This window comes from Mytilus edulis, chromosome 6 (genome assembly GCF_963676685.1).
Source record: "Mytilus edulis chromosome 6, xbMytEdul2.2, whole genome shotgun sequence".
NCBI lineage: Eukaryota > Metazoa > Mollusca > Bivalvia > Mytilida > Mytilidae > Mytilus > Mytilus edulis.
In genome coordinates this window covers 59222704-59239486 of record NC_092349.1, presented here as the reverse complement: position 1 = coordinate 59239486, position 16783 = coordinate 59222704, and the positions used below count along the sequence as shown (strand labels likewise).

The 16783-nt window shown below is 31.0% G+C and overlaps 1 protein-coding gene across 1 annotated transcript in view; it reads left to right on the top strand.

The window, feature by feature from the left end:
- Positions 1–13607, top strand: part of LOC139527995 (uncharacterized) — an 80331-nt gene extending 66724 nt beyond the window's left edge. Inside the window, exons 33-37 of the mRNA XM_071323755.1 lie at positions 1269–1334; positions 5567–5611; positions 6656–6721; positions 8256–8319; positions 11265–13607. Coding sequence (XP_071179856.1) covers positions 1269–1334; positions 5567–5611; positions 6656–6721; positions 8256–8318 — 240 coding nt within the window. The 3' untranslated portion in view covers position 8319; positions 11265–13607. The remainder of the gene's footprint in view (positions 1–1268; positions 1335–5566; positions 5612–6655; positions 6722–8255; positions 8320–11264) is intronic.
- Positions 13608–16783: the final 3176 nt, after the last annotated feature.

Below are 16783 nucleotides of genomic sequence, written 5' to 3'. Positions count from 1 at the left end.
CTACACTAGGTTAACTCATATAACATAACACTGTTTTACAAAGCATTCTTATATTAAAGAAAGGCAAGTCGATGATAAATTATTCCATTAGTTCTATGTTGTCATTTGGGATATGCATAAAATATGTGCACATGAAGTTAAACTATAAAAGTCCGATTAGTTATTTGTGTTCCTCATTTGCCCTTGTTACAACTAACAACACACTATCCAGATAATATGCAGTTTTTTAGCCGTGGTTCTGGAACAAATAACGTTTCAATAAACATTTTACGTTTTTTTTTATTGTACGTCATTTATCCAACAAACTTACATGTAGCATCGTGATTTCCCCAGTGACTGTGGAAAAGAGCAAGTGAGCGTGACATTCTGTCAACAGGAAAATAATCAAGTATATTTGAACTGTGAAACTAAGTACGTAATATGTAAAACCATAAAAATATTAATAAAAAAAAATACTGAATTTGAAACCAGCTTTGAAAAAACGGTAGTAAGGACAACTGTCTAGTTAAATAAAGATAAAAGCATTACGATTAAAATCGACGTTTGGCAGCCATCAATAACTTTTCCGATTTGTTTTCTTCTTCGATAAAGATCAAACTATTATATAATTAAGCTTGGAAAATATTACGGTTGTGTTTGGCATCAATCGTTTCGTCGTTCATTTCAAATGGCCATTGTTATATTATAGTTCGTTTCTGTGTGTTTTACATTTTAATGTTGTGTTTCTCTTGTGTAGTAGTTTTCCTCTTATATTTGATGCGTCTCCAACAGTTTAAGTTTGTAGCCATGACTTGTTTTTTTTCATAATCGCTTTATGAATTTCGGACAGCGGTATACTACTGTTTTCTTTATTTATCAAATCATATTTCATTTTTTTAAATTATGTGGACTGAGTAAATAGAATAGAACTGCCAAATTTCATGATTTACTGGCATTTCATGTGGTGTATTTCAATATAATAAATGATACACGTGAGAGGTTTAACGCTATAAAACCAGTTCTCGAAACTAAAAACCGAAAACGGTTACATTCTTTTTTAAATTTTCTGAGGAATTTTAACCAGCAAAAACCATATATGTAAAATTTTAAAAGATTATGTGGAACAGTAAATGACGTACACCTCACCTTATTAAACAAGTAACAGAAGGACACTATTTTGTTCAGTTGTGCCACCTTGGGTAGGTGTTAACACTAATAGATACAATATATAGTTTAGTATTGATGTACCAAGACATTATACTTCATGAACCTTTATGTCTCCCTCGTAGAAACTTCAAAATCAGATGGACGTTATGAACAGAGAACTGAAAGACCAACAGAAAAGAAATGACGAGGTTAGACATATGAAATACATTTTGATTAAAACGTTGCTATTTTTAATTATAACAGAAATTCTTGAGTATTTTTCATCTTATTGTACATTAACGACGATGTAATATATATATTTAATCAATTATGGACATTTTACAGAGTCTTTACGTTAAACATTATATATGAACCTGTGCAGATGAAATCCATGAAATGTGAGCTTAAATTTTATCCCAAAATAGGTCCATTAATAATATATTTACCAAGTGAAAGTCCCTAGTTTATATGAATCGTAATTATATTATGGAAATCGACCCCAATGTTTTTAATATTTGTTCACATTGTTTTTTGCAAAAATTTTTATATTGACGGTTTATAAATATATTCATCCTTTATAAATAAAAAAAATAATGGTATAATTGTACCTCATGATAAAAATTACTTGTAAATATATGTATTCATGATTTGAAGAATTGCTTAAGCCGTGCGATATGAATTTTGTTAACAACTGCTTCCGGTTTATATCAACTGCCACCGTTTTATATTAATTGTTTCCGGGTGTTATCGCATGTTTTTCTGTAACGTTATCCCATGACGTTTCGACGTCATTCGGAAAATTACGGAAAATAAACCTCGATGGTACGATTTAAAAATGTAAAACAAATATTTCAACAAATGCATTGTTTCAAAGTTTAAAACATAGTTATAGTCCGTATGTTTTTAGCTGAAGTATATGACAAAAAGAACATATCAAGTAATTTTACATATCAGACCCCTTATTAGTCAATTGTCAAAATCATCACTCGAGCCAATCGGCTCTCGGGCTGAAATTTTGACCCAGGTGTGATAAAGCGTCTGATATGGAAAATGCCATGTTATAATCGGTATGTATCAATATATAAGTAGAGACATAGCTATTGTAAGATTGGTTTTAAATTGACCGTCAATATATATTTATATACATATAAACACATAGCGTCCGTAGACTGTATAACCTTTACATCACGTGACCATCATAACCATTGAAAACAGAAATGCTACATCATATGTATTACATTTCATTATTTGTCAATCTATTGATTAATGTAAGCTGTAAATTAATTCTATATTTCTTATATATTGTTTTGACAATTGAAAAAAAATGAAACAACGGTCAATACATTTCTTACGTTTGAAGCATTTGTTTGAGAATAAAAAAGTTAAATCACAAAAATACTGTACTCCGAGGAAAATTCAAAACGAAAAGTCCATAATTAAATGGAAAAAAGTACAGAGTCACGTAATATGAACCAGAGAAACACAGAAAATCGCACATACAAAACACACTAGCAAAATTGAAAGATAATACAATAACATTAACGGAATGTGTAAGTATCACAGAAAACATACCAAACAGTAAAAGTAATATTAATAATTGAACAAAGACAAATAAAAGAATAATATGACACGTTGTTAAGATGATAAACAACGTCAGTACGCAGAATCAATACATCAAGACCATCATGTATTATTTGTGAAGTTGATACGGAATATTTATCAACAAGGTCTTGGTACCTTCTGGTGGACTTTTTAAGAAAAAGGACGTGACGTTCTTTCCCATACCCCTGGTTCATCCCCTTTCTCCTCAGACACTTGTGACGTTTTATTTTAAGCAGGAACGCTCAAACACGAAGATTTAAAAGCAAAGGATGTAACAGAACTGAAACAGTTATAGATCCATATATTAAGAAAAATTTAATTACATGTAATCTAAGTTCAACTTTGGCGACAAATAATATACTACTTCACTAATTACCACTTAAAAGAAACAAAACAAATGTAAATGTCGTGTCGTTATTTCTTTTGACAGTTTTGGAGTCTTAAAACTTCGAAGTTATGATAAAATGTACTCGCAATAAATTTCCATTACAATAAAATGGTTATTGAACTATTACCTTTCCTTTGATATATCGTCTAGCAAATAATCAATTTAACCAATGGTTCCATTTTGTAAATGTTATCATGTTTCTAAAATTTACACTAGTTGGTTGACCGTCATGCAACATCTCACATTTACTGATGGCTATGGGTATATACAAACATAACCATCCCTGTTTACTCTTTTCTTCAATTCTTACTGTGTCTAAGCGGCTGTGGGTAACCTAAGTTACCCACAGCCCAAGATGGAGCCGCCTTGCGTCGGTTAGAGACTTCTCTTCTATAGAATAATAATACCATGGATGTATCAATTAAACCACTGAATTAAAAAGTTGTATTAATCGTTTAGGGAAACCCCTAAAGTTAACAGGTGATAAAATTCTACAAAACAAACGATCACAGCACGATTTGAAAAAAACGCTAAGGCTGTCCGTAACTTTAAATCAACTTGTCCGCAACTTTTTTCATTATACCAATAGGAGTGTCCGTAACTTTCAAAGAATCGACATACGTGGATGTAATGTTTTACTTATGATAAAATATGCAAAATTGCTCAATCACATGACAATTATCAAAGGTTCAGCCAAAAACGATTATATTCAAAAAACATTCATTTCCCTTGCTTTAAAAAAAATCACTTAATTCTAAGTCCAATGACATTACGATTCGATTAGAATTTATAGTGGCCTGTTGGATTCGATGCTCGAACTTTAAAGATTTGCAGTAAATGAGAAAACTTGAAGAAAGGACATTTTGTAAAAATGTATAAAACCTAGTTTGAAAGCTAGCTGCATATTTCACTTGTATGCAAGTTGCATTAAATTTTATTAAATTGAATTAAACTAAAAGACACAATAGTTAAAATTCAGTGACATAAAAGGAATAGAGCAATCGACATAGTGTAACAATTACAAATAATATATGAAAATATAAATAACTAAGACAACAGGGTAATTTAATAGTTTAACAATCCCTGATAACATACAAATAGAAAAAAAAACATACTAGGAAACTTATTCAAAAAAAGATTAAACTATAACTTACTGGTGGGATGTAGAAATACCGAGCCGCGTAAAAGAGTATTCATCAAAATACACATAAACATGATAAAAAGAAACAGAGGTGAAAATAAACCGCAAACAGATAATTAAACTAACAAAATTGAAGAGAATGACAAAGCCATGGTGCGAATCGAAAACGTCAATCAGACGCACATCAGTTGATAAAAGTTCAAACCATAACCAGGATCGAGTACCACAAACCCCACATAAAACCTCTGTGGTGCAAGTATGATGCGTTAATAAAATCACATTTGGTGGTGAATGAGTAGTCTAAACGGCCGTGAAGGTTACAAATATGATGTTAATTGTCTTCTAATCGTTGAAATTATAATTCTTAAAATTTTAAATCAAAAGTTACCCACATCTGAAAATAAAGTTACAAACAGTCTGCTTAATTTCGATCAAAAAGTTACGTACGTCTTATGAATTTTTTAAAGTTGGCCTTGCACTTTAGTGAACTCTATATTAACAAGTTTATGGTATTTGTTAGTTATTTCTTTATTCCATAATCCTATAAATATTTACATTCTGCATGAAAAACGTCGCAAAAGGTACATTTTGTATGAATTAAATATCAACGAGTTTAGAGTCCGCCATCTTGGGCTGTGGGTAACTTAAGCACAGTGAATTTTGTACTTGCATAAGAATGACAATGGATGTAAAATATGTACCAGAAACTGCTTACTCTACCAGAGAATATGAGTTCAGTCCTTGTGTATTGTTGGGTTTGGGTTGCTCAGTCTTGATTTTCATATACTGTACTTTATAGACGTTTCACCGATTTACGATGTTTGCCATGGCAATGTAAAGTATCCTCTACTGACGAGTTTTGAGTGATATCTTGGTACATGTTGACTTTCGTTTGTCAGAGCTTCGATTCCCTCAATCTCCGGCGCAGAGCTCACATCCGTTCCGTACTTACTTCGTATCACTACACTAAATATTCATTGTATTGTAGTGTCCAAAGTATACGGAGAGGAAACGAGCGCTGTACGGAGATATATATTTATTCATTAGAAATACTAATATACATAAAAAAATTATCAAGATGACTGATCAAATGGCATATTATAATACGTAACATAAATATAATTAAAAAAAAATATTTTTTGAATCTACTTACTACATTTTTGTACTAAGGTAAAAAATTAACGTTTCGATGAATCCTTCTATGGTTAGTTGTACCAAATAGTGTTATTTTAAACAATATAACAAATACAATAAATAGTTTATCGTCGCAATAACAAGAAATTATACTTCTTTTTATGTCTCCCACGTAGAAACTTCAAAATCAAATGGAAGACCAGCGTACTAGAAATGATGAGGTAACTGTCAGATTTCATTAGATATTCAACCGTTATTTGGTATTTTAGTATAGAAGAAATTATCATATGTGGCTTGATTTTAAATCTTTTTATGTTTTCAGTTCTCTTACGTGCTATTTGGTTTAGTTCTACGTTTAAATGTTTAATTGAGGATCTTATAGCTTTTATTTTTACATTTACAGAAATACTTGAATATAATGATGACAGTCGTTCATAAATTAAATAATTCGATATATGTTAATATTTTGTCGAGAACTGTATGGATTTTTTGATAAGCGTCTAGAATAAATCCAATAGACGAAATGGAACATACAAGTCCGTGTTGAAGGCCGTACTTTAACTTATAATGGTTTACTTTTTATATTGTTATTTGTATGGAGAGTTGTCTCATTGGCACTCACACCACATCTTCCTATATCTATCTAAGAATTGGATATTCTTGATATATTTTTTTTTTATCTTTTTTAAAGATATACGAGTATATAATTGTTCGATGCACAATGAACGCTGTGGGTAAACGTCATTGGAACACCCGACATTATGAATGTCTATCATGTCTAAAACTTGATTTTGAATAAAAGAAAAATAAGCGAAAATTATGATTTCTTATTTCGAGTTTTTGTTCGGATGCAATTTTTCTCGAAAAAAAACCCGGTGTTCATTCGAAAAGCGACACACTATAAGAGATATAATTGCAACCGGACATTTGACATACCGTGTTAAATATGCGACCGTCCAATTGATGGACTGATGAATCGGTGGTCACACATATAACATCTTTAACACACACAATCAAGAGATTTCAGTTAATCCCGCTACAGATTTTCTAACATCGAAACACATGTTTAGCAACTAAAATATAGTGTATCGAGTTGTCATATGGAAATGCCTAGTATTTCAAGTACTATAAAATGTAATTGTATGTTCACAGAAATTAAACATTAACCCAACACCAATTTTCATAAAAAAGAAAAAGGTAAGTATTTCTTTGGAGGCATTATCTTACATATGTATAATACAAATGCTATTACGTTTCATGTAAAGATGTTAAAGCTGATGCAAGAAAATATGAAGATTAACAACAATACTATGAGCGAGATACGATACGTGGTATGTAATTTTCTTGTTTGAGCAAAGACGCATACAAAAAGTAAAAGTAGCTTACCTTTTGGTACTTATGTGTCTGAACTATTGTTTAAAACTTCCATTTAAGATTAGTATGTTTTTTATGCATTCGTTTAGACTATGTGGAACTATATATTTATATAATTGACGGCCACCATACCTGAACTTTTTATAACTAGTTCATGTTTAAATCAGCGTAACGTTAGAACCCAATAGAAGTCGTTCGATTAAAGATCAAATCCATACTGTTGTAAAAAAAAACGAAGAGGAGAAGCATTGCAATGACATGTAGTATTCCTTTAAACAAAATGTTATCAATCAACCAAAGAATATTTAAAGCAGTTGCATTAGACGTTCAGTTTAATATTGGTAAATACAGCATTAAACAGAATACTTAATTTTTTAGATATACTTTTATTGTTTTTGAGAAAACAGTTAGAAAGTTCACAAGTATACATTTGTTAGCTAGCGGTCAAAATCATTTCTCAGGAGGACTCAAATATATAAAAGTTAGAGAAAAAAAATGCCAATAAACTCTATCTAACTTGAGAAGGCTAAGTTTATTCATCTAAACATTTTTTTCAAAAGTCACTGCTAGTAAAATGTAAAGAGAACAGTTATATGAGACATTCTATGAGTAACGTCTTTATTTATTTTCTACAGGACTTAACCTTAAAATTTCTTGTAGAATAGCAAATTAACTTGCCATTTAGTTTCATTTTGAAAATGATGATGACTACTATTGAGATGATTTGCACATATCGTTTTGTGAGATGTTCGTTTTTCATATTTCATTTTATTAATTTATATGTGTCAAGTACGTTCCTTCTCAACCATTTTCTGATATCAAACTGTCATAAGCATTGTCGTTCCTGTTCTAAATCACAATATATGTTATCCAAAAAAAATCATTTTGATAAAAAAAATAAACATTTCTTTGCAATTAAAAACGCGTTATACCACTAACTGCTACAAAACATACACTGTTCTGAACAACATATGTAGGTCTGTTATAAATGTTTTCAAATATAACACAATAACATGATTGTGTGACTTTAGTCACCACAAATAAGAACTTGAAATGCATGGTTTTTATTTTCTTTAGAAATGAAATTGTAATTTTTGAAGCATTTAATACATCCAGGAATATTTTAAATGATTTATTTACAAACAAAATATGATATACTTAGTCGATTTACGCTTGTCAATACCTAATAGCAAACATATATACTGTTACAAATATAAGCAAATTACAAATATGTGTGTTTCTTGAAAAAAATTGCTATGGATTCATTTATTTTCATGGGTACCAATTTTCGTGGATTGAGGAAAACTTGCATAATCGTTGATATATAAAATCGTGGTTTTGACAAAGTTTGCATAAATTCCTTTAGAAATATGTATTTAGTTGAACATTTAAATTCGTGGTTCCCCTGTACACACTAAATCCACGAAAATTGGTATCCAACGAATATTAATGAATCCACAGTAGATGATATTCAACAATTTATTACTACAGATAAAGACACAGTTCAGGCACAACACGAAAAAAGAAATACAGCCTGTATATACGCAATTGTAAAGTAAGATATTGCTATCATAAATATAAATAGAACAAGCATGACAATTTAGACTGTCAGTTTGTTATGATATTACATCAGTTCTAATGATTTGATATTGCCGGAACAAAAATCCTTAAATGTGAACAACCAAAGTAGGCTAAATACCAGATGTGTACTTTCATGCGCATCAGGACGGGTGTCAAATGCAGAGCAGGGTATGTTTACCCTTTCGGAGCACACAAGTTAACCTTAGTATGTTGGTGTTCGTGTTGCTCGGTATTTAGTTTTCTATGTTGTGTTTTGTATACTGCTGTCTGTCTGTCTGTCTGTCTGTCTGTCTGTCTGTCTGTCTGTCTGTTTGTCTGTCTGTATGTTTGTATGTTTGTCTGTCGTGTTTTTTTTGTCATGGCGTCGTCAGTTGATTTGAGACTTATGATAAAATTGAGAATGGAAATGGGAAATATAAGTGACAACAACCTTACCAAAGAACAGACAATAGCCGAATGCCACCAATAAGTCTTCAACGCAGCGAGGTTTTTCTGCAACCGGAGGTGGTCCTCAGCTACACCCTTAATAAAATGGTGTACTAGTTCATTGCAAAGTGACGTCACACTAAACTTAAAAACATTATGAATGAACTAAAATAAAAAAAAAACATACATGACTAACGAAGGCGAGAGGATCATGACTTGTGACAGGTGCACACATGCGGCGGGGTTTTATGAATTAGTTAAAGTCAGTTCGGTTAGAAATTAGTTATCAAAGGTACCAGGATTATAATTTAGTACGCCGGACGCACGTTTCATCTACATAAGACTAAAAAATCTCTTTAGTGTACATACTGAAGTCGATATTTTTATGACGCATTATATCATCTAAATATCTTGAAGTGATCTTTAATATTTGAATCAGATGTTGTTCCGATTGGTCTTTACTAGTGCGTTTGAATTTCCCTTTGGTAGCTTTCGACTTTCTTTTAGAATCCATCATTTTCTACATTTGAAAATACCTGTACCATGTCAGAAATATGACAGTTGCTGTCCATTCGTTTGGTGTGTTTAATCATTTGATTAGGGACTTTCCGTTTTGATTTTCTTCCGAGTTCAGTGTTTTTGTGATTTACGTTTTAGAACTGTTTATGAAAAAGGAGAAACACATATCACAGACTTACAAACAAAATCATCTGTTTACATGCAATATCCTGTATCACACAATACGTGATTTAAATAAACAACCCGGAGTCTTATGAGGTTTGATGCACAGCATAAATTTTACATCGATTTTGTCTGCGGCATATTTGGTAAAATGATTGATCCTGTTTTACTCTACTATTAAATCATCATTACGTGTTTAACAAATTCTGCTATCCCTTTTCGTGTCCAAATGTTTCATATTCAAATATAAACACCCAATCATATTTACGGGAATGGCACAGAAATTAAAAAGAAATCAACGCTTAAAAATAAAAAATATAACACAATAACACAATAAACAGTAACTTGCAATACATATATCATCAATAAAACAATGAGTAGAAATAAAGCGAATGATGAAGGGAAAAATAAAACGTAAATTTAAAAAATACATATGGATAGACAGTAACTAAACTCCGCCATTCTAATTGTAATGTTTATAATTGAGAAAAATGAAGGACTTCCAATTACTTTCATTTGATGATGTTTAAAATGAGACAAGAAAAACGAACAAATTTAGTAAAATGGAAAAACGTGTTGTCAAATTTGAGAGTAATATTCAATAATTGTCAACTACATAACGAAATAATTAAAACTATATAGTTTGTTCGAAAAGGTGACTTCCGTTCTACATGTACGTATCGGTTAAAAATCTTGTTGAATGGAGGGGAAAAAAGCAAAATTCTTTACATTTTTCCATTGATATACAGATAATTTCCCTGTCATTGATTACTTAAAATTGTGTTACGAATATGGTTTGTTCATCTTATTAATCTAATTAAAAGTTCAGTTTATCACAGATATACTATTGTCTGTCTAGTATATTTTTTATGTAAAAATTGACATCAGCGATAGATAAATTAACTACTGTTCCTTCCCACTAATGAGGGGATTCATAATTCCATGTGAAATGTGAGGTGAACGTAATTAAAAAAGAAATAACTAAAATACATCTATAGGACACCATACAGTTTCAACAATAGACAGTAGTCGATAGGAACAGGAACCTGTTTACTTAAAGGTTTCACTGGTATAGAAACATTCATTCTTTTAAAAGTTTTACGGTTATCATTTTGATTTGGTTGACCATTTTGGAATATCTGTATCACCAAGGTCAACGGATACATAGCATTTGTCGTTGTCAAATTTCGTTTTCTGATCCTTAATAGTGAAAACACCAAATGCATCGCTGAACTAGTTTTTTTTTTTCGTGAACAAATAGGTAAGCAATAACTATACACTCTTCTTGAATTTCACAGTTTAGGTCACATTTAATACAGATATAAGATCTCTTAATGAAATTTCGTTGAACATTTTTCACACTCAACCTTACAAAGTAAATACAAAGTAAAGGAAAAAAATATTATTTATTTTTGGTTGAATTCCAAGAATAAATATAAAATAAATAGATATAGGAAGATGTGGTATGAGTGCCAATGAGACAGCTCTCAATCCAAGTCACAATTTTTAATAATAAATGAAAACCTTTTTAAAACAAACTCTGACTGTCCATGATTTCCCCTTTGGTAAGTATCGTTATAACTTTATTGTTTTGGACCTCGTCTTCGGGAACAATAGTCGTTTGATCAAAACGGGTAAATGTTGCTGTAAGTATTGTAAAGACTGTGGTTTAGAGAATCGTTCGGAAAAAAACTACTTATTCATGTTATATTTTCATGGAATACAATGTTAATGGTTACAATATCAATAACAATAATGAAAATAGTAATAATACGTAATGAGATTATAATCGTGTATGCAATTCTTCTGTAGAATACGAAGCTGTTCGATGGATGATAACAAAGAAGGAAGAATAGAAAACACAATTTGTACCATAAGTTGTATAGATTATTTAATTACTGATAAACCTATATGTATAGTATGTGCCTGGATTTGTTTGACGGGTTGTGGTGATTTACGTATGTTTTTTATTAATTCAATTGTTTTCAAAATTTTCTTATGTCTTATAAAGAATGTGATATCAAGCAAAACATTTTGTAATGTATTGATAATTATGATTTTATTTTCGTTTTTGAGTGTAAACTTTGTGTGTATTTAGTGGATTTCGTTAACATGGTTAACGTATATATTTTGATACCAAGTAATATGTCGATTTCTTTTAGCCTAATTTAAACAAAATATAAAATGGCATCAACACACACACAAATACTTATGTTTAGTGTTTTGATGGAGAAATTAACAGACTATGTGTTAAAGCAGGTTAGACGAGGTTATTGATCGGTTTGATCAGTGTGGTTTTTAATGTAGGAAAGTTTTTGGGGTTGTATAGTGTATGATTCAGAATTAATCACAACAAAGACATATATTTGGCGTCAAGGTGATAACATCGAGTTTAAAAATAACTTCACAACATTGAAGTGAAAACGTTATGTTTGACGAAGATTATTCATCATTATTATTTTATTAATCAGTAATTAACATATCGTCACTGCATCAATATTTCATACTTCCACAACTTGGAAAATAACCATAAATGGAATGTCAAATATTTATAGATTGTAATAACACATCTCATCGACAAACTGCATGTATTATATTAAAAATATTGAAAATGAAATTAGTTGTAGCAGCATAGTTATGGTATCAAGTCATAAATATGACAGTTGTTATCCAAGTGTTGATCTGTTTGAGCCTTTGATTGCAGACTTTTCATTCTGAGTTTGGTAATCTTGTTATGTCACTTTTTAAATTTTAAAAATTATTATATATAATGATATTAAATAGTTAAAATCGTAATTTTTAACCGGATTTTTGTGACAAAATGTCGGTTATTGATTTGGGAATGTACGGCGGCCGGTCGGGCGGCCGGTCGGGCGGGCGGCAATCAAATGTTGTCCGTGCATTAACTCATGAACCGTTCAACCAAAGCTTTTAAAATTTTAATATGTTGTTACTGACAACTAAATGAAGGTCAAGTTCAATAATGGCGATTTTGACTTTTACCGTTTAGGAGTTAGGGTTCTTGAAAGATTGAAAAATGGAGTTTTCAGTCGTGTCCGTACATTTACGCATGAACAGTTCTACCAAAGCTTCCCAAATTTTAATATGTTGTCACTGATGACAAAATGGAGGTCAAGTTCAATAATGACGATTTTGACTTTTACCGTTCAGGAGTTATGGTTCTTGAAAGATTGAAAAATGGTGTTTCCAGTCGTTTCCGTGCAATTTCTCATGAACCATTCAACCAAAGCTTTTCAAATTTTAATATGTTGTTACTTATGACAAAATGGAGGTCAAGTTCAATAATGACGATTTTGACTTTTACCGTTCAGGAGTTATGGTTCTTGAAAGATTGAAAAATGGTGTTTCCAGTCGTGTCCGTGCATTTTCTCATGAACCATTCAACCAAAGCTTTTCAAATTTTAATATGTTGTTACTGATGACAAAATACAGGTCAAGTTCAATAATGACGATTTTGACTTTTACCGTTCAGGAGTTATGGTTCTTGAAAGATCGTAAAATGGTGTTTCCATTCACATTGTTGCATTTACTCATGAACCATTCAATCTCAGCTTTTCAAATTTTAATATGTTAATACTTATGACAAAATGGAGGTCAAATTTGATATTGACGATTTTCACTTTCACCAAACATCAGTAATGGTTCTTGTGATATTGCCAGGACACAAATAAATGTTAATAAATCCGGTTTGCTGTCGTTGTGACAGCCTCTTGTTTTTTATTATTTAGAACCTAAAAATGTTTGATAGATGAGTATATGTTGTATCTAACAAATTGTTTCAAGTTATACGTATATATACTTATATGTACAAAATCTTTCCAGCGTGGATGTTTTTAGTATTTTTTTATTTATTTATTTAACTATCACTACAAAGCATTTGTTTGCTATACATTATTTCAATTTTCAAATGTCAAATATCTAATAACCTCGTATAGTTTATATTCTAATAAATGTAGCACAAAATGTATATGGACTATTTTATTACCCTTGCAAAATTAGGGTTTATTGTATATATGTAGCGTGGCTATATACATAAACGGGATAAGACACAAGTCTTAAAAAAAAGTGGGATACAAAATTGTTTTCGATGTTTACATGTATCTACCCTCAAACCTGTCAGAGAAGTTTTGTCTTGATGATTAGAAGAAAACATGTTCTAATACTAGTTATACAGGTAATTGTTACTATTAATGCTGTTCTTAATGTTCAGATATCATTTGAACAATTTTAGCTAACCGTGGCCCAAAATTTTGATAAACATGGCTGCCATGCAAAAAATAAAACATGGAGGTCAAATGAAGTTTTTTGGCTTATATCTCAAAAACTAAAGCCTGTAGAGCAAATCTGACATGGAGTAAATTTGTTCAATAGGTCAAGATCTATCAGCCCTATAATTTTCAGACAAATCAAACAACCCATTGTTGTGTTGCTGCCACTAAATTGCTAGTTTTCAGGAAATGTATTTTTTTGTTATCATCTTAAATATTATTATAGATAGGTATTACTATATTAGGGTTGAGATCTCACAAACATGTTTAACCCCGCCGCATTTTTTGCGCCTGTCCCAAGTCAGGAGCCTCTGGCCTTTGTTAGTCTTGTATTATTTTAATTTTAGTTTCTTGTGTACAATTTGGAAATTAGTATGGCGTTCATTATCACTGGACTAGTATATATTTGTTTAGGGGCCAGCTGAAGGACGCCTCCGGGTGCGGGAATTTCTCGCTACATTGAAGACCTGTTGGTGACCCTCTGCTGTTGTTTTTTATTTGGTCGGGTTGTTGTCTCTTTGACACATTCCCCATTTCCATTCTCAATTTTATTAACTGTAAACAGTGTTATGATATTGTAATTATTGTATTTATTTATGTTGGCCTGATTTGTATTGTGTGGCCTGATAGTTGGTCACAGAATAATTTTAGTATTGTGCAGTTTAGAAATCTCTGGAACAATTACAGAATTATTGGAACTTTCCAGAATGATCCTAATAAAAGATGCATTCTATAAACTTCTACATTTTACTAGAAACTTCTGTTGTAACTTTCTAGGATGTTCCATTATAGACTGTTCTAGAATCTTCCATGACAAATATATATATATACAGACACTAAAGTTAAACTAACTCTAGGACACTCTTGGACTTAGACTTAGACATCGATAGACATTAGTATTCACCGCATTTGGATTGACACTTTAATTCTACAAACAACATCATACTGGATTGTGACCGTAGTAGTGAACGTAATATTCAGATGGATTCCGAAAGATATCCGGATACAGACAAAGATAAAAGATTGGACTCATATTTTGACAGTTAATTTGACAGTAATATTTGTGTAATACTTCTTGTAAACTTTTGTATAATAAATATTGTTAAATTTTATTATTGATTTGTGTCTTTTGTTGGCTACAATTAAAAGGCGATTTCTGGCCGTAACAACAGCAATAATGTTCAGTAAAGTCAAATCTACAATAAAGTTTATTTTACCAAAATTGTAAATTGACCTCTTAAGGAGTTATTGCCTTTTAAAGACAATTTTACACAATTAGTTTTTCTCCTCTGAAAAACAGGTCAGCGATTCAGGCTCTCGAGAGTCTCTTGTTTCGCGATGTAATGAATTGAACATCCATATTATGACCGTATTAGACTGCATATTTCCACACTCCTAATAGCCAAACTGACACCCTACTTTGCTGCCGTTTTTTTCTGTCAGTCGGTGAAAACCAAGGAATTTCTGTACACAACTCAACCTTTTAGGTGACAATTCTTGGTATAAGTTAATGAATGAGGTTATAAGCAAACATTGAAACAATGAATAGTTTACAATGTTTAAATCTGATCAATCGATTAAGAAGTCAAATGATGGCAGCAAACACAAAATTGAGGGTATCGCTCGATCGCATGAACTACCACAACAACACATTAATAATCGAGTGCTGAGAGTCTTATACTAAGCATGCATAACTCGATATGCAAATCCACACTCAGTTAAAATGTCACAATCGGCAACATTACAGATAAGTTGACTATTCTTGTATCTAAGACCAGGTTTACACAGTCAAGAGTTAAAATAAAGCAAATCAATATAATTTGTTTGCAATATATATGAAAATAATGATAAACATTTATCAAGTACGGTAAATCCTAAACGTATGAAAGTAATTCATTTATTGATATAAATTTCAACAGGTTATGGAAAAAAGATAAACAAAATATCATAAATCAATAAAGAAAACAAACACACACTGCGGAAATAATATGAACTCAAATTAATCGAGCCCTGGTTAGTCGACACAGTCAGCATTTTTTTTCATTTTTCCTATCGATGCATCTCCCAACCAGCGGATCAACACTCAGTTCATATGTCACATTCTTGTAGCATAGATTAAGTTCATAATGCAAGAAGACACTCGTACTTAGTCAACGGCCTTCACTACATGCATTGTTTGGGACATTTACAAAAACCCTTGTTATTCTTCAATCGTTTTTCATTTGTTACTTACAAACATATAATAGTATTTTATAAATCATGTCAGCGGCATGAATCAGGTGTAAGTAAAAAAAAAGATATAAGACTTGATTACTGCCATGAATTTCTGTGCTGAGATGAATTATCATTGATATGGTCATATTTATAAATTAATTGTTGACAAAAGCTGACTACCTCAGGAATAGATTACCTTAGCTGTATTTGGCAAAACTTTTAGGAATTTTGGTTCTCAATGCTCTTCAACTGCATAATATTACATTTAATCCTGGTTTCTATGATGAGTTTATTTATAGTATTTTTTTTCAAAATAACTGTCACCAAAGAATGCTCAAAGAAAATATTTAGAAGCCAGTGATATATAAATTCTAAGAAACCTTACCAAGTCAGGAATATGACAGTTCTTGTCCATTCGTTTTTGATGCGTTTTGTTATTTGATTTGCCATGTGATTATGGACTTTCCGAATTGATTTTCCTCTGAGTTCAGTATTTTTGTGATTTTACTTTTTTCTACGTCTGCATTATAAATGATTTTTTTTCTGTGACACTGATTTTAATCTGTTGACATTAGTATCTGTAATTGTAGCACATGATCGGTTGAAATATGCGTTGTAATATTTGATAGAGATACAAATACATGATAAGTATTAGAACAAAGGTTTTTTTTACAGGTTTTACATAAAATGAAGACTAGCATTATTATAGCTTTGTTCATTTATATAATGTCAAATTTATATGTAAACAAGTATCTTTTAAATGGTTTTAAAGGTCTTTCTTATGTAAACGCATTTAATATTTAATAAACAGTTATTGTTTAAAATATA